Source organism: Rhinolophus hipposideros (genome assembly GCF_964194185.1).
Source record: "Rhinolophus hipposideros genome assembly, chromosome: 10".
Taxonomy (NCBI): Eukaryota; Metazoa; Chordata; class Mammalia; order Chiroptera; family Rhinolophidae; genus Rhinolophus; species Rhinolophus hipposideros.
This window is the reverse complement of record NC_138056.1, coordinates 5,701,192-5,724,880: the sequence shown is the minus strand read 5'-3', so window position 1 is coordinate 5,724,880 and position 23,689 is coordinate 5,701,192. Positions and strand designations below refer to the sequence as shown.

The following is a 23,689-nucleotide window of genomic DNA, read 5'->3' as shown; positions in this document are numbered from 1 at the left end:
TCCTGGCCTTTATTCCTCTCCCTACTCTGGCCAGGGAAAGCAGCGATGAGAATCAGAGTGGGAACTAGGCAGCCGTCAGTGGCATTGTGTATCCGATGTGGATTGGGACTTCTCCTCTTTGCTCTCATGTCCCCTGGCCATTGTGCGTCCCAGTGTGTGTCTGGTGTCTACAATACAGCGTGCTCTGCTTTTTCCTCAGGGGAAGGAGTTTGAGACACGACTGAAGGAGAAGAAGCCAGGAGATCTGTCTGATGAGCTAAGGATTTCTTTGGGGATGCCAGTAGGACCAGTGAGTGCCAGTTACCTGACTGGGGAAGCAGAGAAGAGGGTGGGAATTGGAGCGGAAGGGAGACGAAAGGATAGGGCTGGGCAGATGGCATCCTGTTCTCTTTTTTCCTGCAGAATGCTCACAAGGTCCCTCCTCCATGGCTGATTGCCATGCAGCGATATGGACCACCCCCATCGTACCCAAACTTGAAAATCCCCGGGCTGAACTCACCCATCCCCGAGGTGAGCACTATCTTTTTCATTCTTAGCTGCCTCTACTTTTAACTAGAGGACGATTTTTTATTCCTTCTTTCATTTTACCATGTGTCTCTTAAAAAAAAAAAGTATTAGGTTTTGTTTTTTTAAAACCCGACATGCTCTTATAAAACAGTCAATCAGAATTGACAAGTACAAAGGTCAAAACAAATCACCCACAATCTCACCACTCAGAAATAACCAGATTTAACATGCGGTGAATGTGTTTCCACATATCTTGCTGACATATACATAGCTCCACAGATAGAAATAATTTCATGTTAGGAATGGCATTAAATTTATTCTTACTTTTAAATAAAAAGCGTCACATTAAAATTAACAGGCAACAAAGTAAGTGAAAACGAAGTGATTGTTAAGTTTCAGAATTTCTGTCCCTTAAGAGAAATAGGTTCTAAAAGCTTTTCAAAGGTTAGGAAAGAATCAGTAGGAAGTCAAAGTCATGTTTTTTAAAGTACGTTTCAGTTTCAGACAATACGGACTCTACCATGAAGGCTAAGGTTATTCTCACACTTTCTGCTTCTCATCTCTCCATCCTTTTGCCTCCGGATTTTTGTTGCTTATTACTTTTGCTTTGTAACATTTAATTCTCTGAAGTCATAATTTCCAGAGTTCCCAAGAGTTAGTTCTGTACTTTGGAGAGTGACTTTTTTCTAGGGCTTCAGTGTTTCTTTTGGAGCTTAGTGGAACTGACTTGCATTTCCTCTCTTGCAGAGCTGTTCCTTTGGGTACCATGCTGGCGGCTGGGGCAAACCTCCAGTGGATGAGACCGGGAAACCACTCTATGGGGACGTGTTTGGAACCAATGCTGCTGAATTTCAGGTATGGGCCATGGTTGGCAAGCTTGGTCTTACTTAAGGCCATGAAGTTTAGAGATAGTTGGTATATAGCTTCTCCATTATCAAGGAGCTGGGTGTTGTGAATTTTCAGTCTAAAAAAGGGGCATACGTTTTTCTGGGCTGTGATGCATGCCCCTGACTAGAGTATGAGCTCTCTGTGGGCAGAGATTGTCTGTTTACTCTTATATCAGTATCAGTTTCCGTTTACAAAAGCTTGACACCTAATGGGTGCTTAGTAAACAGTTGTTGAATGAATGAATGACCTCTTTCAGACCAAGACTGAGGAAGAAGAGATTGATCGGACCCCTTGGGGGGAGCTGGAGCCATCTGATGAAGAGTCTTCAGAAGAAGAGGAAGAGGAGGAAAGTGATGAAGAGAAGCCAGATGAGACAGGCTTTATTACCCCTGCAGACAGGTGGGGAAGCAGTCTGCCTCTCTGAAGTGGCCTGTCTTTGGGGGCCTTCTCTTTACTCCAAGGCTTGTTCCTCTCTCCACAGTGGCCTCATCACTCCTGGAGGGTTCTCGTCGGTGCCCGCTGGAATGGAGACCCCTGAACTCATTGAGCTGAGGAAGAAAAAGATTGAGGAGGCGATGGATGGGTGAGAGAACTAGGCAGGGCCGAGAGGGCACTGCTTCCCTTTGGCCTCTAAGTTGACTGGCTGACTCTTGTCCCCCCCCACCCCCCCTCTTTTAACAATTATCGCACACCAACTCTGTGCCAGGCACTGCTCTAGGCAGTGGGGAGTCAGCAGTGAAAATGTCATCAGAGAACAAGATAATTTCAGATGTGGATAGGATGGTGAACAAAGGACACTGGGGAATGGGATATAGAGGGTTTGGGTGATGATGGGGAAGCCTCTGGGAAGGCCTCGCTGAGGAGGAGGTATTCGACCTGAGAGCTGAATGTTAGGGAAGAGTCAGCCGCAGGATGATGTGGGGCAGAAGGAACTGGAAGGGAAGCAGTCCACGGGCCCTGGGCAGGCACGGGGTTTGCAGAGTCATGCATTTTGAAGCCCTGCTATTAGGTATATAAACCTGTGGGATTGTTAAGTCTTCTTGATGAATTGACCCCTTTTTTTCATGAAACGATCTTCTCTGTTCTGTTCTTTGTTCCCCTTTTCCCACTTTCTGGATTAATTGAACATTTTTTATGATTCTGTTTTTTCTCCTTTGTTGAATTATTAACTGTAAGTCTTTGTTTTATTGTTTTGGTGGTTCCTTTAGGGTTCAGAATATCCATCTTTATCACAGTCTACCGTCAAGTAATATTATACTTCCAGATAGTATAAGAACTTTACGAATTGTACTTGAATTTCTTTCTTCCTGACTTTTGCATTCTTGTCAAACATTTTGCTCTTAAATATGTTATAACTCCTACACTATGTGGTTATTAGTTTTATTTCAATGGTCAGTTATCTTTTAGAGAGATTTAAATCCTAAGAATTATATACTAATTTACACAATTAGCATTTCCAGTGTTGTTCCATTTTTTTGTGTATCTCTGTGTTTCTATCTGGTATCATTTTCTTTCTGCCTGAAAGTCTTCCTTCAGCATTTCTTGTTGTGGGTCTGCTGGTCATGAATTCTTTCAGCTTTTACTGTTTAAAAATGTCTTTGTTTGGCCTTCCTTTTTGACAGATTTTTGTCAGGTATAGGATTCTAAATTGAGAGTGTTTTTTTCTTTCAAGTACTTGAAAGGTGTTGCTAGTGTCTTCTTTCTTTCATTGTTTCTGACGAGAAATCTGTCTTCATCCTTTTTTTGTTCCTCTATACATATGTGTCATTTTTCTCTGGCTGCTTTGAAGATTTTTATCTCTGTTTTGAACAATTGGATTATGCTGTGCAGTATAGGGCAGTGCATTGGTGTAGTTTTCTTCACGTTTCCTGGCTTGAAGTTTATGAAGCATCTTGAATCTGGATTTATATATAGTTTTTATTAATTTTGGAAAAATTGTGGCAGTTACTTCTCATGTATATATATTTTGTTCCCTTCTGTTTGTCCTCTCCTTTGGGAACACCAATTATACATCCATGAGGTCTCTTAAAATTATACATCCATGAGGTCTCTTAAAATTGTCCTAATGCTCACTGATGCTCTGTTCATTTTTAAAATATCTCTCTTTATTTCATTTTTAAAAATTTCTGTTCCTATGTTTGCTTATATAGTGCCTGCAGTTTCTAATCTGACATTAATCCTATCCAATGTAGTTTTCATCTCTAAGCAGTATGATTTCGATCTTTTATCTTCTATGTCTCTTACTTAATTTTTTGGAACATATGGAATGCAGTTATAACATTAATATACTTGCCCACTAATGCCAACATCTGTGCCAGTTCTGTGTTGATTTAAATTGATTATTTTTCTCACTAAGGATTGTATTCCCCTGCTTGTTTGCATGCCTGTTAATTTTTGATTGGCTGCCAGACTTTGTGAAATGTACCTTGTTAGGTCTAGGATACTTTTGTATTCCTGTAAATCTTTAGCTTTGTTCAGGGATACAGTTAAGTTACCTGGAAATAGTTTGGTTCTTTTAGGTCTTGCTTGTCAGGTTCCTTAGGATGGAAGCAGTGCTCACTCAGTCCTTTCCGCTACTGAGGCACAAAAAAGCAGTGCTCACTCAGTCCTTTCCGCTACTGAGGCACAAGGCGCCCTGTGTCCTGTACCCAGTGCCCTAATCAGGTTTTTCAGTCGGCCTAGTAGGACTAGGCACTATTCCTAGTCCCAAGTGAGTGGCAGGTACTGTTATCACTAATCCTTTCCCTCCCTGGCCTGTGTAGTTTCCTTAGATGCAGTAATCTACTTGAGGAGGACCCTCTGCAGGTCTCTGGAGTTCTCGGCCTTTGGACCGCTTCCTCTTCTCCATACCCGGTCCTGTGATCTCTAGCCACCTTGGTCTCTCTGTACTTTCAGCTTCAGCCCTTCAACTCATGGTGTCCTCTGGGCTCTACGTGGGTTACTCCTTCTTGTTCTGTGATCTGCAGACTCTCTTCAGTAGGCTGGGCAATTGAAGGACTCACATCATTGGTTACCTGTCTCAGGAATCCCTCTCCTTCGTTGTCCCATGTCCAGTGACTTGAAAACCATTGTTTCATCTGTATTGCCCATTTTTTTGGTTGTTTCAGTTGGGAGGGTACACCTAGTCCATCATGCTCCTTGCCTGGATGCAGAAGTCTTAAGTTTTGCATATTCAAGGAAGAAAAAAGAAGGGGACAGTGTCCAAGTATAGTGAGGAGGAATTAGGTAAGGGAGCCAATTATGAACCCCTTAGGTCATGTTAAAGAGTTCGATTGTCATTCAGATGATGATCAGAAGCCTCAGTGGGTTTTGAGCAAAGAAAGGAAAGGACCTAAATTTCTTTTTATTACAATTAAAAAAAAAATTTTATTAGGGAATATTCTGGAACAGTGTGTTTCTCCAGGGTCCATCAGCTCCAAGTCTTTGACCTTCAGTCTAGTTGTGGAGGGCGCAGTTCAACTCCAAGTCCAGTTGCTGTTTTCAATCTTTAGTTTCAGGGGGTGCAGCCCACCATCCCATGTGGGAATTGAACCGGCAACCTTGTTCAGAGCTTGCGCTCTAACCAACTGAGCCATTCGGCTGCCTGAATTTTGTTTTAAGGCATTTGCTCTGGCTGCTGTGTGAGAATAGATTGTCACCTCTTCCAGGGGGAGAGGTGGGGATGAAACCACATGTGGGTTGATATTGGTAGATTTGCTTTTGTGTTTCGAGTGGAAATCCTTGAAATAAGTGGTGAGACTGGCTGTGGATGGCTCTTGCACCAATGGAATGGCTGGAAGCTTGGGTTACATTAGAACTCCAGGCACAACTTTGGGCAGGAACTGCTGTAGCCTCGCCTCTTCTCTCCTGCCATCTTCTCTACTAGAGATCCTGTGGCAACTTTCAGCCTCTGACCCTTAGCCCTTCATGTGTGGGAATCTTGGTCTCTGATCCTCTGATCACCTTAACTCAATCTCTGTTCTCCTTCTGGGCCTGTATTCTCTGGAATCGGCATCGACCCACTTCTTAACTTCTCATGGTTTCCATGACCTGCACAGGTAGCTTGAGCATCCTTTTCCCCACCAGGTGTCGCGGAATCTCTTCAGGGAGTTGGGTGGAGGTGTTGTCCATGTTCCTTTTGGGCTTGACCTCCTTGTCCATTGCAGAAGCGAGACGCCTCAGCTGTTCACCGTGTTACCAGAAAAAAGAACGGCCACCGTTGGGGGAGCCATAATGGGATCGACGCACATCTATGACATGTCCACAGTGAGCACTTGGAAAATACTGCTGTTGGGGGCTGGCAAGACGGCAAATGCTAGGGCTGCTGAGCCTCTTGGGGAATAACCAGGCTTTGATCCTTCTTCTAGGTTATGAGTCGGAAGGGCCCGGCACCCGAGCTACAAGGTGTAGAAGTGGCCCTGGCACCTGAAGAGTTGGAGCTGGACCCCATGGCCATGACCCAGAAGTATGAAGAGCACGTGCGGGAGCAGCAGGCACAAGTGGAGAAGGAAGACTTTAGTGACATGGTGGCTGAACATGCTGCCAAACAAAAGGTAGGAGCTCATACCAGAACTCCCCACTGAGGAGAGGGGTGTTGGAGCCAGGGACCGGGGACTGCTTTTTCAGTGGAGTCGTGTCCTCTAGTGGTGAAAGTGAGGGAGGACTCTTGCCTGCTGCCCTGAGCTTCCTTTCCTGAGCTGGGGAAACCTTAGAAAAGCTCTGGTGGGTGGGCTGCCCTCCGTGAGGATGATGACACGGAGTCCTTGCCCGGGGGTGGGGGGGGTGGGGTGTAGGGTGGGGGAAGAACTCATGCATGCCTGAGAATCCAGTTTCAGTCCTTTTTCCATAGATGTATGTGTCAGGCTGCCCACCCTTGTTTTCGGGATCAGTGGGTTGTTTAACCTGTTTCTCTTTCTCTCCTTCAGCAAAAGAAACGGAAAGCTCAGCCCCAGGACAGCCGTGGGGGCAGCAAGAAATACAAGGAGTTCAAATTTTAGGTCCCCCTCACACACCCAGCCCTTCTTTAGGCCCTCTGTCTGGATGCCTGGGCTTCACACATGGGTCCCCGAGAGCCAGCTCTCCCACATTCCCAAGGGCTTGTCATTTCATGTTCTTATTTTAGACGTGTTTTGTAAATAAAGCTGCTTCCCAAGGAAAGAGATGAGTATGTAACACTCCTGACTCCTGATCTTCCCTTGTCTCCTTTGAGTCCCCTTCTGCAAAAGAACTAAAACAGCGTTTTCCTACACCTTCTGGGCTGCCCCAGTGACCAGGGGCCCTGGATCAGCTGTTGCCGTTGAGGCTGGTGATGAAGCTGAAGCCGTCCAAAATCTGTGTGTTTCATCACTGCCTGTCTTTGTAGGAAGGCTCCGGGGGAAGTACCTGAAGGGTTGGTTTGACCTTACTGCTTTGTCCTTGGGGACTAAAAATAGCCAGCTTAGCGCCCTGGCAGGGCTGAGGAAGTACAGTGGGCTTGGGAAGTAGGCCAGGTCAGGCCTTCCTAATAGACCTTGTGGCCAGAACAGTCCAAGTCCTTCTTGGGGAGAGAACACAGCTCAAAATCTAGATTGTCCAGTGTCTGTGTGAGCCCCTGGGTGTTTTCAACCAGTCTCCATGTTTTGTGTATGTGTGGCTTGATTTCTCCAGGATCTAGTCCCCCGTGGGAAGAAGTCTTCCTGACAGGCTAGACTAGGTTGGACTGCTGAGTCCAAAAGGCATTTGCTCGGCGCTGGGAAGATGAGTCACGTAGGGCTGTTGTCCCACTGGTGTTGCTATAAGTGTACCAACTGAGGTGTCAGTGTGCAGGTTTCAAGATGGTTTCTGGAGGGGGGAGTGTGGGAGGTCCCACGGAGGATGTGGCAGTTGAGCTAAGCTTGGGGAGGAATAGAATTTTAGATACTTTGTGGGTGATGACGCAGAAAAACATTCCAAGGGGAAGAAACAGGGCAGTGATGGCAGGCTTGGGATTCTAATGGTTCTTTGGGAGAGTGGGACTATAGGAACTGAAAAGGGTTGGGTCTCGATGGACCAGGGCTTAGCTTTATAATTAACCCATGCCAAGGGCCTTTTGGACTCTAGGTCCCTAAGGCCCCCAGCCTACACTGGAGAGAGGCAGGGGCGGGAACTTCACGGCACTTTGGCACCCGTGGCAGTGGCAGGCCGCTGGGTCTCCACCGCTCCCTTCGCTGGTCTTGGCGAAGAAGCCCGCGGGCTGCAGGGCGGGGGCCAGGTCCACGATCGGAAGGCGGGCTTCGGCTCAGCAGACCGGAGGGGACCAGGGCGCGCTCCCGCGGCATCCCCCTCCAGGCCGGGGCCGCGCCCCGGAAAAGCGGGATTTCCGCTGGCCGGGACGCTGTCGCGGAGAGGACGACGGGGGGAGGGGAGGACAGGGCAGGCCGGCTGCAGCCCGCGCGGCGGATTTGAGGGGAGGAGCCAGCCGAGCACGCGCGGGCCGCAGACCCCTCTTCCAAGGAGTAAGGGGCGCGCGCCCACGGGCCCGGCGGGGCCGCGAGCGCGAGCCCCGCCCCTTGGCGTTGGGTGGGGCCGGCGCGAGCCCGGGCTCCCCGCCCCCGCCCCGGACACGCCCACCCAGTGTCTTGGCGGCGCGAGCCGCAACAGGCAGCGGCGGGCGAGCGCGAGGACCGCGCGTCGCGAGGCCCCGCGCCTGCGTGCAGCTTCTCGCTCGCTCGCGCGCTCCGGCGGGCGGGCTGAGGAGACGAGTCGAGCCCCCGCCGCCGCCGCCGCCGCCGGGGAAGAAGCCTGGGCGTCCGCCTGTGGTCGCCTCGATCCCCGTAACGCCCGCGCCCCTCACCCCCGGCCGGGCCATGGCGGAACGCGGAGGGACGGGCGGTGGTCCCGGAGGCGCCGGGGGTGGGAGCGGCCAGCGGGGCTCTGGGGTCGCCCAGTCCCCGCAGCAGCAGCCAACGCCACAGCAGCCAACGCCGCAGCAGCCAACGCCCCCCAAGCTGGCCCAGGCCACCACTTCGTCCTCGTCCACCTCAGCGGCGGTCGCCTCCTCCTCCTCCTCGTCCACCTCCACTTCCATGGCCGTCGCGGTGGCCTCGGGCTCCGCGCCTCCCGGCGGCCCGGGGCCAGGCCGCACACCCGCCCCCGTGCAGATGAACCTCTACGCCACCTGGGAGGTGGACCGAAGCTCGTCCAGCTGCGTGCCCAGGTGAGCGGCGGGCGGGGGGCCGGGCTCTCGGGGGCTCCCGGCGGGGGCTGTGACAGACCCCCGCCTTTCCCTTCCATCCTGTCCCATCGCCCACGGGGACTCCTCCTCCCTGGATTCCCCGGGGCTGCGGGGCCTGGTCCCGGCCAGGCCTCCCAGGACTCCTCCTCTGCGGGGACCCCGCCCTCTCCGGGCAGCCGCACCTTCTGCCTGTGGCCGGGACCACCCCTGCCCCTCCCCTTGCGGGGCCTTCTGGATTTTCGGCCCTGGGCCTTCTCCTGTTGAGCTGACCGAATCCGGCCTTCTTGACGGTCAGTTTCCCCGCATAAGCCACAGACTCTTTTCCCTGCCTTGCCGGCGCCCGGGGGCTGTACATATGTTCCATAGATGTGGTATATAGATCTCTTTTGATACTATTCTTTCCCAATGTCCTCAGCATGTGCCAAACCCGGCGATCACCTTCTGCCAGGTAAAGCCCAGGTAGGAACCCTTGGGGCCCGTAGTTAGTCTTCAGGACACATGTTCATTGTACGTCAAGTCACACACATTCTGCCCTGGTCTCTACGCTCTTGTAGAAGTCCTACTTTGTGGGTCTTCAAGTGTATTTTTCTCTGCTCCTGCCTCCCCAGTAACTGGTCACAAATCCTCCAGTCCTGCTGGGCTACAGAAAATTACTGCCTTGTTCCTAAATTCAATCCATTCCTGTCTGTTGGCACCATCTGGGGACTTTCCTTCCGTTGGTAAAATTTCCCTAGTTCGGGATATTTTCTGTTTCTGCATTGGCAAGGCAGTCTTTTTTCAACTCTTTGGGGACAGTATGCAGTGCCTTACAGTTTACCCCTTGAGTAGACACGGGAGCCGGTTTTGCCCAGTAAGCCCAGAGAAATGCCTGCAGGTGATCTTTTTGTCACCTCTGATTCTGTTGCCTTGGAGTCTTGGGCTCACTTTTAACTCTGTTAGGCCAGCCTTGGGCAGATGGACGTGTAAGTGGGGGTTAGGGAACATTGTTATTTGTTTATTTTTCTCTTTTTTTTTGAATTATTTCATGCATACAACATACATTATATATATAGACACACACACACACACACACACACACATCCTAGATAGGCTATTAAAAAAAGGATGGGCAGTACACCTGTATACTTGACTCAGGTTGAGAAATAGAGCATTATCCATTATGTTGAAGCCTCCAGGGTGCCCCTTCCGGACCACATCCCCTTCTTCCCCCACAAAGGTAAAACACTATTCTGAATTTCCCTTGTCTTTTAAAACTAGTTTTATTACCTATGTGCACCTGCAAACACTAATTTTAAATTTTGAATGTTTTTGAAGTCTATGGAAATGCTATCGTATTGTATGTGTTCTGTGACCTATTTTATTGTGTTGGTTTTTTTTTTTTAACTCTAAGTTTGTGAGAATCATCATGTACTGTAAGTTGCATGGTAGCTGTAATTTAAATATTTTCACTAATGGATAGAATTTCATTGTAGGAGTATGTTATAATTCTCCTTTTGATGAACATTTGGGTTGTTTCTTCTTTGTGAACATGAACAATCATGCTGTAAATATTTTTATCCAGGACTCCTGGTGCTCACTGCAAAAGTTTCTCTTGGTTGTCTTTATATGTAGGGGGGTGGAATTGCTGTTTGCAGGGTATACATCTGGAACTTTTTTAGATATTATTAGGTGGTTTTTCATTCTTCCCACTCCCCTTCTACTCTTCATGTCCTTTGTGTTTCAACATTAACCTCACTGACTTACACTTTTCTTGTTTTCTGTCCTTCCTTTAGGGTAATCAGGAGCCTCTTAGTTTAGTTTGCTTTGGCCAGCACCCTACCACAACACCAAACTCAAGTGGGTGTTTCGTGTGTGATGCTGTTCGTCTTAGTTCTGAGCAGGATTCTCTCTTTTATCATAGGCTCATGTCTAGCTGAAGTATTCTTATTACCTTTTTCAAACATAAAAGCACTGTGCACCTTCCCACATGGCTCCAGTGTTCTAACATATGCTTGCCCATTCTTCCCTTCACATCTGTCACTGTGTTTGATTGATGACATTTGGATAGCTGCCTTCTTTAGCTTGTTAGATTGAAAAGGCACCCGTCGACTGGCAAGACGCTGTTGTGCAGCAGAGGGGGGATAAATAAAATCACTGATGGCTGATGATTTTTGGTCTGCCCCATTAGTCACTGAGAAGTCCACACAATAAGTTATTAGCCCAAGAAATAGCCAGGCGACCTGATCAAATCGATAATTATTGTGCTAACTTGGTGTGAGGCTTAGGCTACCTTTTTTTCACCTGCAGGAGCATGCGTGCAGTGTGTCGTGTCTACTGACCAATCCCTGAGATTGTCAGCTGTCCTGCTCTGACTTTGTTTTTCAGCTGTCACCCCTGTGCCTCCCAGCTCCTTGTGGAACACTTGTGCTCTTTGGAGCATGCTGTTTTATCTGCAGGGTGGAAAATAACACCCTGTGAGGAGAAAATGGCCTGCTATTGGCCCTTTGAATTATCAGAGTCATCTGGTTAATTTGAGGTCTCCTTGGCGTACTTGTTCATGTTGAGAATATATTGGCAGCTTGCACTCTGTACACAGCACTCTGTATTTGTACATACTCTAGGATTAGCATTCTGGTCTCGTGTAACTCAAATGAGACCCAAACATCTGAGATACATACACTTAAATGTAAACATGATTGTGGATCTAAGGTTAACTGTACATAACAATGTTGTGGGATTCAGTCTCGTAAAATGTGACCCTCAACCTAGTGCAGAGAGGAAAGTTGAAAAATCAGGTGGTAGGGAGGTCATGCTCCTTTTCTTGATCCCTATAGAAATATAATTTTCTTCAGGAAAAAAAATCCCTTTTCCTTTAGTAGATATTTAAATAAAGATAGCGTTGTCGTTGTTCCTCAGATATGTGTTGTGTTCTTATTAACATCCACTAAATTCCCTCAGAATCCATTGTAATTTTTTAAAATTTCTTATGGATGAAGAGCATACATGTAGTTGGCTTTAAAATAACTAACTTATTCTATTCATTGCCATTTTGCCAGCATTTTTTTTTAAATAAAGAGAAAAATACACGTCTATGATTAGAAATTCTAGTAGTACAGAAAAACGGAAAGTGTAAGGAAAAAGCCCCAGTCCTCTCTCTGTTCTCACTGCCCAGAGGTAATCACTGGGACAGAGCGTTGCTTTTGTGATTCTGTTACGAGCAGGTAGGCCTCTCAGTTCTTTATGAAATTCACACCTTTCGAAGTTGGCATTGTTTTCCTTCCATACGAAGTAGTACTTCCTCTACTATGGTCCGTGGCATGGACAGTGCTGTGCACCATTGTAGACACCAGGTAGCGCGTTGCTTGATGTTAAAGAAAGGGTTTTGGAGTCGTCTTATCAATCCCTTCTCTTAGGCCTTTGTATGGTGAGAGTTTCCCTGACGTTCTTCCTTCTTTTTGAGTTGCTTAAGTAGGAGAGGGAGAAAAATTATGAAATTTCACAGGTGTACAGCATTTCCTCAGTGGCATAAAACTATTAGGAGACAAAATGTGCTCTGCTGTTATCACTCATGAACTATATGACATTTTCTTTGAGTACAAAGCACATTTACATATTCTTATCTGTATGTGTATTTAGGGAAGGAGTTCAGTAATTATCAGTCACATTTCTTCTTAGATGACATTAAAAAAAAAAGTGAGTACTGAAGTTAAGCTTTACTGTACAGGTGTCACAGCCGAAGGAGGTGGCCGTGGCTAAGGGCGTGGCTGGCCTGCCATAGACGTGTTTCATGAAGGTGCTTGGGGGCAGCTGCCCCTCTAACTACAAAAGCACAAGGCAAGCCAGGACATATTGCTCTGTTTTCTTACTGTGTACTGGGACAAACTCTTCCACACCTTAGGTTTTTCATGCATTGATGGGGAAAACTTTTACTTATGGTCCATTTTAAGATGTGTAAAATAAATATTAAATAAGACCTATAGATAGATCCACAGGAGAAAGTACTTATATGATAGAGTTAAAGTAAATGTCACTGGTCGAATAAGAGAGACCTAGTGAAATTTCTGTAATTTCCCCAGCATTGAAAGTCTTAAAAGCATATTTGTACCTTAGAAGATTTGAATTTCACATTGTGAGTGTTGTAATAGAATAGCCTCTCTGGCGGGGTAATATTATCCATCGTCCCTGTGGAAGCTCAGATTCCTTAAGGCAGAAAGAATGACTTTCACAGAGTCTGTTTTACATGTATTGATTTACAGATCTTTTGGACACATTAGTGGTTTTGTGATTTCTTTTCAAACTTGTTTTCCAGTTTCTTAGCTGAGTACGTTGCCACTGTTACTGTTAGTGTTTCACCTCTGTGTGCATGAGGGAGTTGCAGGTCAGAAAATGTTTGGGCTGTGTCTTTTCACAACTTCACCCCAGGAGGCCTTGTCCTGTTTTGGCTAGGATTTGAAAGTTCAGTGGGTCCTCTGAAATTTGGAGTCGGCTTGGCTTGTATCCTTGGCGCCACATTCTGGGAGTACTTTGGGAGACCAAGGTAGCTGTGGGAATGATTGCAAGAATTGGTCTTTTCCCAGCATGGGTTCCGAGTGGTATTACGGGTTCTTGAGAAAAGACAGAATTTGAAGTTGATCTTAGAACGTCTTTCAGAGGCCCATTTAGGCTGGAATTGAGCAAGGTGGTTTGGTTCTAGATTGGCAAACACTGACAGAATCCTCCCTTCTCTAGGCCTAGTTAGAAAAATAACCAGCATAGCCTCTGAGGGTTTTAGAAGACCAAGATGTTGTGCCTAGGAACCAACTCAAGAGTATTTCCTTCCCTCTTACTGCCATCCATAGGGCAATTGTCTGCTTAGAAAGCCTGCTGGACCTGCATTCTCTTTAATCTTATTACAAACCAAAAGATAGCTGTAGTTAGTCACAGCTCAGGGAGCCACTTAGGCAGACCTGTACCTGGCCTCTACCTTGGGTAACACAGTACAGAAGGCCAGTAAATGATGACACATTGTTACTTAGCTTATATATTTTCTAGAAAACACTTCCTTAAAACATTCCATTTGACATTCAATTACGTCTTAAGGTCATAAGGTATTTTATCTTTAAAGCTGTGCTGTCCAGGACAGTAGCCACTAGCCACATGTGGCTATTAAAATTAAAATTAACTAAAATTGAATAAAAATTGAAATTCTCTTTCTTAGTTGCACTAGCCACATTTCATGTCAACTAGTTCATGTGGCTAGTGGCTTCCACCTTGGACAGGGCAGATCTAAAACATTTCCAGGACCACAGAAAGTTCTATTAGTTTTAGAGAGACAGTTGCCTATGTATGCCTATGTATGTAGTATTAATATTTGTGGTTTGTGCTCGTTCATTTAAACTGAAGACTTTTATCATTTTCCAGATTACTTTAAAATGCCCTTTTCTTCGCTACTTCAAGAGTGCATTAGTTTTCTTTCGTTTTCTCTAGTTTTGCACTTTAAATGTTATTATCTTCTAGTCTGCTCCCTTCTTCCTGGAGGGAATTTGCTTCCTGATGACTCTCTGCCATTTGTTTCCCACAGTTTTAGTCTCAGTCAATATCTGTAGAGAAAACCGCCTGGAGGCATTAACTCCAAAATGGTGTTTAGATGGTAGGATTATGTATGGTATTAATTTTTGTATTTATATGTTATTTGGTGATTTCTAGACTTTCTATAATAAACATATTACAGAAAAGACCAGTTTAAAAAATATACGTTTAAGAATATATATTGACCATACTCGGTTGCACACCTCATAGGAGTGAGTATTACAAATTTTGTACCATAATAAAGCTATAAGAAAAAGTACATATTGAATGGATAAAGACATGGGGGACTAAAGTTTTACTCCACTCATTACCTACCTTTCTTGATTCCAGAGTTGCTTGTTCATTTTTATTGATAGCAAAAATGGTGACTGGAGAATGTTCTAGACCACGGCTTCCTCATGAGGGGATGGTGAGGCACAGGTGATAAAGTAATATTGGTAATGACACATTTATTTCTTTCATGTTTTGGGGTAGATCCTTTTAGGCTGTAATGTTTTTAAAATACACTGATGGTCAGAATATCTGAGTTTAGTTCTAGCTTCCAATGTTTCTGACCCTGAATACCTTTCTTCCTCTTGTCTCTGTGGGTCATGATCCTGTGAACTTCCAGGTAAACCTGTGTTTCATTCATGCTTTTAGCACTTTTAGTTCTGTAAACATAGACACCAGGTAATATCCATAGATTATTTTGACAACAAAATTTTAGAACTGTGATGTGCATCTTAGAAATTACACTGTAATTTACCCTGTATGTGTTTTGTTGTGGGGTTGTTTTTTTTAGTGCAGATCTAGGTAGATATGAAAGGAGTGATGTTTTAAAAGTAGATGCCTATAATACCTGTTCCTCCCTTTGTAGACTGCAGAATTCCCCCAAATGACACTCTGGGTCTCAAAACCTTACTGTGAGCAAGATTTGCCCCAGGTAACATTTTGGCTATAATTGGCATATTAATTGTCCGTGAGGAAATGCTTAGATATAGGAGGTGTTTTTCCTTTACAGTGCTTTGGAGAAAGCATTTTGTGTGTGTGTGTCTGTCTTTGAGTTTCCTTTGTTCTTTTTTTCACAGGTGAGATAGAGATTCTTTGTAGCAATTTTTAAAAATAGTTTAGAAAACACAAAAGGCTTAGGGCATCAGTTGTCATTTATTTGATCCCTCCTTGCTTACCTTTTTCTGTCTTGTTTTAGAACACCAAATGCTTCAAGGTTTAGAGAGTAGCTATTTTCTCCTGTTTCTGCTTTACGGTACCTCTCAAACACATTTTACTCTACTGTTTGCAATTCTCCCCCTCCTCTGCCACTCTGGTCTCCTAGAAGGTAACCACTGGTAAGCAGTTCAGAGTGATTAAAATGAAAATCAGATCATGTCACTCCCTGCTTTGTAATCTTCTCAGTTCATTTAGTTAGCAAATGTTTATAGATCAGCTGGTGTGTGCCACAAACGAAATCTTTGGTCTCATAAAGTATACGTTCTAATGGGTGAAGAGAAATAAGGGACACTATAAAATAACTTTTCATCATACTTAGGGATACTTTACGATGTGACCCCTTCCTGTGTCTTTGACCTCATCTTTTAGTGGCTCTAGGCAAGTTGGTCCTGGGCACTGTCGCTCCTGCCTTTCGGGTTTTGCACTTGCTCTTCTATCTGGGCTGCTCTGTTGTCAGACCATCGTGTAGTTGGCTCCTGGGTGTCATTCAGGCCATCATTGACCTGCCACCCTGAAAGCTGCCCTCACCTGCCCAGTCCATTCTGGGAGTTATAAATCTTAACAACTAGTTATCATTATTTGAAATAATCCTGTTCATTTATGTAGTTACTTTATAGGTGCTCAATAAATGTTTGTTGAATGAACAGTGCCGATTTATTTGTAATGTTTATTCAGTGAAATCTATTATGCACAATTCACTCATTTAACAAATATTTATTGAGTAGTTCCATGTGCCAAGCACTGCTCTAGGTGCTGGAAAACCGCAGCAAACAGGTTGACAAAGTCCATTCTCTCCCAGAGTGTACATTCTAGTGGAGGGAGACAGACAATAAACAAATAGTTAGATCTTTGATCAGTAGGTCGGGAAACATAAGGCAGAGTGGGGACTTGAGCGTGTTAGAGGACGGGCTGTTTTAGTAAGAGTGGTCGGGGAAGGCCTCTGGTTTGAGCGGATGCCTGATTGAAGTGACCCTGACGGAGCATTTACTGTGTGCTGCAGTAACCATCAGAGGCAGGTACTGAGATCCCTTTCCCAGAAAGGGAAGTCAAGGCCCAGTGAGTGGAGGTGAGGTGGGGGCATTTTTGCAAGGCTCTGCAGCTTAGAGGGAGGTGGAGCAGGGATTTGTCTTATGACTCACAATAGACGCCACAGCCATTTCTCTGCTTAAACTTGGTGTTCCCCAAGCCCTTTCTGGTTCTCACAGTTGACGAATAATATTTAATGCTTTGGACTTTATCATGTGGGAATTACAGAAGGCTGCTCTTACCAAATTATGGACAGTGAGAGGCTTCATAGATTAATGGCTTAATGGTTCTGGAGCCAGTGGCCAGGATTTTAATCCTGACTCTGTCGTTTACCATTTGAATGATTTGGGCAAATTATTTAATTTCTCTGATGCTTCCATTTTCTTATCTGTAAAATGGGCATAATAATTGTCCCTACCCCTCATTTATTATGAGGCTTAAATGAGATTAATATAGGTTCAGTGCATATGTGACATATAGGAAATACTTAAAAATATTAGCTGTTATTATTACTGTTGTCATTGTATTGCCAGTCCAGCTTCTCTCTCTCTCTTCCACATCCCTCCAAAAACTGCTTTCTTTCTAGAATTAGGGCAACTGTTGATTTTCCGACTTCCTCAGTGGGATCATCACAAGGTCTTGAGTTCGCATTAGACACAGATCCTGCCAAACCCCAAGCTTAATAGACTAGAAAGTCAAAGCAAAATATTTTGGTTCTCTGAAGCAGTGGCTGGGTCGGGATCCTGTTTCTACATCCTGCCAGCTTATATGAACGGAAGAGATGGTGCTGGCCCCGCCTGCAAACCACAACTTTGTTTTGAGCCAACTTGACTTGACAGCTTCCCTATTCTACCTGCTGACTTCTGTAGCTCTGTTTTGGCAGCCAGAGGAGCAACTAAACCGGTTTATAGCTAGCCATTTGGAAAATTGAGGGTTTAAATGGAGTTGATGTTTTTTCTCTTGCCTTTTTAAGCTTTCCTTTTTAGGTCTCAAACTATAGAAAAACTGTACTTTTATCAGAGAAACCTGATAATACATTTAAGGCCTATCACTAAACATTTGGATCTTTGTAAAAAATATGCTAATTTTTACCTTTATTTTCCCATTTTGGTTGGAAATCTACAAATACATTTATATGTTTCTGGTTGTTCCTCAAGAATATATAAAACAGCTTTAACCTCTTCTCAAGTGTGGATCATCACGATGAATGGGCTCCTCATGGTGAACTCGAAGAGTGTAGACTGGTACGTGGTGCATAACTAACTAGCTTTTAAACTCAGGTGATTGTTGTTTTTGTTTTGTTTTTGTCTGTGTCTCTCTGTGGCTATCAGTATGCATTCTTGCTGCTTTGTTGCTTCTAATATACCATGGGCTGAAGAACCAGATACTCAAATATGTTACGAATGAATAGGCTCTGAATACGAGGCTACGAGTAATGGGCAGTATAATGTGAGGACATCAGAGGCACAGCTGGGGTGTTTCAGGGGCAAGGAAGAGACCGTCTGCTTAGCTCTTGATCTAGGTTGTGCTCCCAAGAGGGAGGATTGCTGGTGAGGTCGGGGTGACATCTTCTAAAGTCTTAGGGGGTCAGAAACCCTGTTGAAGATGTAGTTAGAGATCCAAGTCAAATTTTACGTTTGCGTTGGAGTATTGTGGATTAGTAAGTAAAGCCATTATGTAGTACTTAGTTAAATTTGTTTTGATTACCTCTGGGCAAGTCCCTTTTCTTCCTGGTTTTTAAAGGCAAGGATTCCTTTTTTTGCCTTGTTGATATGTTACGAAGAGAACCAAAATAGTTTCAAGATGTTTGAGCATCATAGAAATCATTACCTTAACATTGTGGGGTAATGTCAGTGAAACTATGAATATGTTGATGTAACGTGTAGACCTGATTTACATTAGTCATCATTTACATTGTTTTCACAGGTGGGTTTTTGGTTGGCACTTTCAGCTCATATCCAGTGGAATGTGGCAGTGTTATCTACCTTAAGTCTGTTGTTTAATAAAATTATGTCATCAAAATTAAAAGATGTGGAAAGTAGTCTGCAGCATCTGTCATCTCTGCCATGCACCGTGTTTGCTGTGGTTGAAAATGAATAAGCAACTCTGGAAATCAAGGTCCTCTGGGAACATAAAAACTCTTGTGGCTATTAATGGATTTAATTGTATTTCCTCTCTGACACCAAAATGTGCAATAAATTGTTTATGCCCTTGCCTTTAATGGGGAGAATTGTTCATTAACTGTATGTAATACAATTATATTGCTTTGTTTTTATTGTAGATAATCCCCTCTATCTTTCCTTTAAAAAATACTTATAAAAAGGGATAGCTTAATATTATTAAATATTGCGCATTAATCTTTTTGGTTGATTTTTCTCTCCATGGAGAAAAAGGACAGGATCATCTCATTGGAGAAACAAAAACCTGGGCAGGAAATGGGAGATGATCTTCTGAACTAAGATTTGGCCCAAGATTAGTTTGGTATGCTTTGGACTTAGGCCAAGTGATATGTTTACTCATGTTCCAGAAGGGCCTGTTTCTCAGGCAGCCTCACTGATAAATGAATGCCACATCTCAGTGTGGGGAGGCGGCAGGCATCTTATCTGAGTCCATTTAAGAGAAGATTTTATAAAAAATGACTGGGATGACGCTCTATTTGGGTTTTTGTTTTTGTTCTGCTTTGTTTTGTTTGATGCCCGTTATTTCCTTCTATTGTTGAATGTATCTGGAAGAAAATGTCAGCAGCTTGCTAGAATTCCTTTAAAACCATGCGCGCAAAACGATATTAAAAACGCTTTGACTTTTTGGTCTCTTATTTGGCTTTATCTTACCACATAGGTTTGGGTAAGTCTGTGTAACTCTTTCTCTACCTAAGAGTAACTTCATTGAGTCAGCAGATACTTATTGAGCATATATCAAATGCCTGTCACCATTTTAGATGCCGAGGAGAGAGCAGTCAGTAAAACATACAAAATCCCAGCTCTCCTGCAGGTTACCTTCCAGGGGCCGGGTGGGCAGCAAATTATAGGGTATATCAGATGGATAAAAGTAAAGTGGGAAAGTGGGGTAAGGGGCCGAGAGTGTTACAGTTTTAAATAAGATAATCTAGAAGACTCAGAGAAGGTGAGCCGTCCTTGTGGAGCACATTTATAGGAGAGGAAAACACAAGTACTGGTAGATTGCAGGAACATGCAGGAGTTTCCTGTCAGTGGACTGGAGCCAACTGAGCCAGACGGAGAGTAATGGGAGAGAAAATCAGAAGTAAACAGGACCAAATCTTGTAGACCATTGTTGGACTCTGACTTTGACCTCGAATGAGATGGGAAGCCATAGAGGGTTTTGAGCCAGAAAATAAGCATTCTTAAGTGACATTATATGAGAACGAGATCTGTGTAACAGAATTCTTCAAAGCTCTTGAGGAAGCTTGTTTCTACTTTTGCCATTTGTAATTAATTGGGAATAAATATCCTTGGGAATTTACTGGATGATGGAATAATCCATAGATTGGCAACTGTGTTAAAAATCTAGATAAATTATTCTTATGCTGTAGGCAATGTGAAGCTATTGGAGCAGCTGACTTTCAACATCCCTAATTATTCTGCTGTCATAATTGCTTATCTGGTATCTCCTTAGGATCTCTTCTGTGATCCTTAGGTATTTGATGGTTTTTGATGAGGAAGATCTAGTGCAGAAGCCATTAATAACTATAGCCCATGTCCTTTGTCACTAACCCAGTGAAACTGAAAAGTAAAAAACATCTGGGTTTTTGGGTTTTTGTTTTTTTTTTTAATGACTAGTTTGCTAGAGCAGACAGCTTGTCTCTGCTTCCTAGGAGTTGCTCTGTAAGGAGGAATCCTGCTGCAGAATGATCTAATTTGTGTAATCTTGAAGGTGGAGCTATTTTTGAAAGAGAACAGAAAAATAGTGGAGCCCTTCGCTTGTGAATGCCAAATTGGGTCTAACTGATCTAAAAGGAAAAGGGCTCAGTTAGATCATGTGGTTGTAACTCTTATTTCCCCCTTGTTCTCTGTCTAGATCAAGTTTCTGATGGATATATTTGGGTAATTGCTCTTTTATCTCTTATGCTGTAGACTATGATTTTTCTTTCCTTTGTTTTGTTTTTTACATTTTAGATAAGTATATTACTTAACTTTTGATCTGGATAATGTGACTAGCATAAGAGAACAGTTACCAAGTTCAGGAATTAGAATTCCCTTTACAGTTCTTTTGATAGGCAAATGGTTTGTAACTGCTTTTCAGTGGCTCCTCTTCTATCCTGAAATGAAATTTCCAGTCAGTAAGCTTACCAACATGTCTACAACGTCTTCATTGTAAATATAAAGGAAAAAATAAAAGGAGGGCTGTTCATAATACAGTATGTATTTTTAAATGTAAATTCTCAGAAGACATTTATTTATAAATGTTCACAGCACATTAGAAACCATAGCCGTTAGGTGCTTGCAGGTACACATAGCTTATCTCTGAATATGACACCCATAAATAGAGACTGGTACAGGTGTATTGCATGGGTGAATCAGATGATATGTGGCAATGTCATCGGTGATACGGTTTTTCTAGAATGGTGAATAAATCTTCATCAAGTTTTACACAAAACAAAATACAGCCTTTTCTCTATTTACACAGTAGTTAGAGTCCTGGAAAATTCAGTGTGTATTAAATGGTGAAAAATATAGTTACATTCCTATGTAAAATCTGTTTAGTTTTAGGCTTAGATAATTATAAACTGCTTCTTATTTATGTACATATGTGTCCAGTAGAACCAAAGGCAAGATTTATTGTTAAGCTAATGAAGCTTAAGTTTCAAGGCCCTCCCTTCATGTGCACAGGCTACTTCCATGCCCCTGTACCTAAGTTCTTAAGAAAACTTTTTATTAAAGTATAATACATAGTTAGAAAAGTACACATATAGTAAGTACAGCTTACGAATTTTTACAAACTGAACATATCCACATATCAGAAAACAGAACATTACCAACACCCCAAAACATTACCTTGTCCCCTTCTAATCACTGCCTCTTCCCCCACCAAAGATGACTAGTATCCTAACTTCTACTAGTGTAAGTTAGTTTGGCCTGTTTTTGTACTTCATACAATGTACACTCTTGTATCTATACTTGGAACTTCTTTTGTTCAACCTGATGTTTGTGTGATTCATCTACATTGTTTCATATATTCTTGTGGTTTAGTTAGTATTCTGTTAGTGGATATGTCACAATTTATTGGACCATTCTGCTGGTGATGGGCATTTGGGAGCTCTCCAGTTTGGGGCTATTATGAACAGTGCTGCTCTGGACGTTCTTATACGTGTGTCGGTGGATATAAGCACTCTTGTGTATTTCATTTCATTTCATTTCTCGAGGGTTTATAACGGGTGGAATTGCAGGATAGTGGGTTTTACGTGGGTTCATCTTAGTGATGGATGAGAGTTCCAGTTGTACCTCATCCCCACCAACAGTTGGTATTCTTTGTCTTTTTCATGCTAGTCATTCTGGTGGGCGGTAAAGTGGTTTCTCCAGTGTTTTAAATTTTCATTTCCCTCATGATGTTGAGTACCTTTTCATAAGCTTATCAAAGCTTATCAGCCATCTGGATATGCTCTTTTCTGAATTGTCTATTCAGGCATTTGCCCATTTTTCTGTTGGGTTGTCTGTGTTTTTTATTGACTTGTAGGAGTTTTTTGCCTTTTTACTCTTTTAATGGTGTTTTAGGATGAACAGAAATTCTTAATCTTAATTTAGTCCAATTTGTCAGGTTTCCTCTTTATATTTAGTGCCTTTTATGACCTGTTTAAGAAATCTTAGTCTGCTTCAAGATCATGTTCTCTAATATTACCTTCTAAAAGCTGTATTGTTTTGCCATTCACCTGTAGATCTACAGTACATCTGGAATTGATATTTGTGTGTGGTGTGAGGGGTTAAGATACAGCTCCCCCCATATGGATATTCAGTTAACCCTGCACCATTTATTTAAAAGATCATCTTTTTTCCACTGCTCTCCATTGTCACCTTGATCATAAATCACGTGACAGTTTACGTGTGGATCTATTTTTATACTTTCTGTTCTGTATCATTGGTCAGTTTGTGGGTGTTTGCACTGATGTCGCCCTCTCTCTATTACTGTATCTTTGTAATAAGCCTGTTCCCTGGGGGTCTAAGTCTTCAGCTTTGTGTCTTCATGATTGCCTCAACTACTCTTTCCTCTTTGCATTTCCTTAGAAATTTTAGAATCAATTTTTCAACTTAAAAAAAAATTTTTTTTTGAGAATTTTAATTAGGATTGCGTTGACTCTGGATTAATTTGGAGAAAATTGAAATCGTTAAACTATTGAGTCTCAATTTTATGGATGTGATATGTCCCTCCATTTATTTAGGTCTTCTTTAATTTTGCACTCTTTAGCATAGAAGTATTGTATATCTTTATTTAGATGTAGTCCTACATATTTGATATTTTTACGTCCTAGAATTAGAATTAAATCCTAGAATTTTGTAATTGTAATTTTGTATATATTTTTTTAAGGAGGATCCTATAAGCCTTGGGCCCTACAAAACCTGGTTCTACCTATAGGCAGAATGTTTTCACTTACAAAAATGTTGGAAATCACTTAGGAAGCTAGTCATTTTTTAACTGCGCGGAACTTAAAGGAATTGTGGATTGTAGGATGTCTGGCATTCTTGGTTTTTCTACCACTGAATGTCAGTGAAGTCCCCAATCATTGTGACAACCCAGAAAGCACCCTAGAGACATTACCACTGCCATTACTCTATTGAGACTCACTGTTAAAGACACTTTCCCTTTATTACAGTTATCCTAGTCTGTAAATGTCAGTGTGCTTGAATATACTCAAGTGTGTTTGACATTTTGTTTGTTTGGGGAAGAGACCTAAAGTAATCCAAGAGTTTCAAATGTTGCCATCTATAATCTAGACTTTAAAAAATTAGCAAATAATGAATCTTCCCAGACTTTTCTGGTTGCACAGATGTACTGGTAGAGTGAATTGAACACTGGTCTTGGAGCCAGAAGAATTAAATCCTTCCTTTAAATAACAAAAACTCTGTGATTTGGAGTGAGTTACCATTTGTTCTTCAATCTTCTCATCAGAATGGAAAGAAATAAAAACTGTCTAGCTGACTATTCCAGGTTGTTGGAAAGAACAGATGAAACAATTTATAGATGCTTTATAAGTCTTAAGCTACTATAGATGTCGATTCATGAGCCTTTTTGTCGGGACTGAAAGCATGATTACCGACATGAAGCCTTCCAAACAGGCTCTGCCCACATTGGGCTCCTTTGAGCATGGTCACCATAGAGATGACTCACTTATGG

The 23,689-nt window shown here is 43.1% G+C and overlaps 2 protein-coding genes across 3 annotated transcripts in view; both read left to right on the top strand.

Moving 5' to 3' along the window:
• The window catches only part of SF3B2 (splicing factor 3b subunit 2), a 15,359-nt gene extending 8,824 nt beyond the window's left edge, over window positions 1-6,535 (top strand). Inside the window, exons 15-22 of the mRNA XM_081064303.1 lie at window positions 154-289; window positions 403-510; window positions 1,255-1,362; window positions 1,652-1,794; window positions 1,877-1,978; window positions 5,541-5,640; window positions 5,742-5,927; window positions 6,300-6,535. Of these exons, the coding sequence (XP_080920429.1) occupies window positions 154-289; window positions 403-510; window positions 1,255-1,362; window positions 1,652-1,794; window positions 1,877-1,978; window positions 5,541-5,640; window positions 5,742-5,927; window positions 6,300-6,371 (955 nt within the window). The 3' untranslated portion in view covers window positions 6,372-6,535. The remainder of the gene's footprint in view (window positions 1-153; window positions 290-402; window positions 511-1,254; window positions 1,363-1,651; window positions 1,795-1,876; window positions 1,979-5,540; window positions 5,641-5,741; window positions 5,928-6,299) is intronic.
• Window positions 6,536-7,978: 1,443 nt separating this feature from the next.
• PACS1 (phosphofurin acidic cluster sorting protein 1) overlaps window positions 7,979-23,689 on the top strand; it is a 118,253-nt gene continuing 102,542 nt past the window's right edge. Inside the window, exon 1 of one of the 2 annotated variants that reach the window (XM_081061713.1) lies at window positions 7,979-8,548. In XM_081061713.1, the coding sequence (XP_080917839.1) occupies window positions 8,199-8,548 (350 nt within the window). In that variant the 5' untranslated portion in view covers window positions 7,979-8,198. The remainder of the gene's footprint in view (window positions 8,549-23,689) is intronic. The other variant, XM_081061714.1, reaches the window with a different exon arrangement.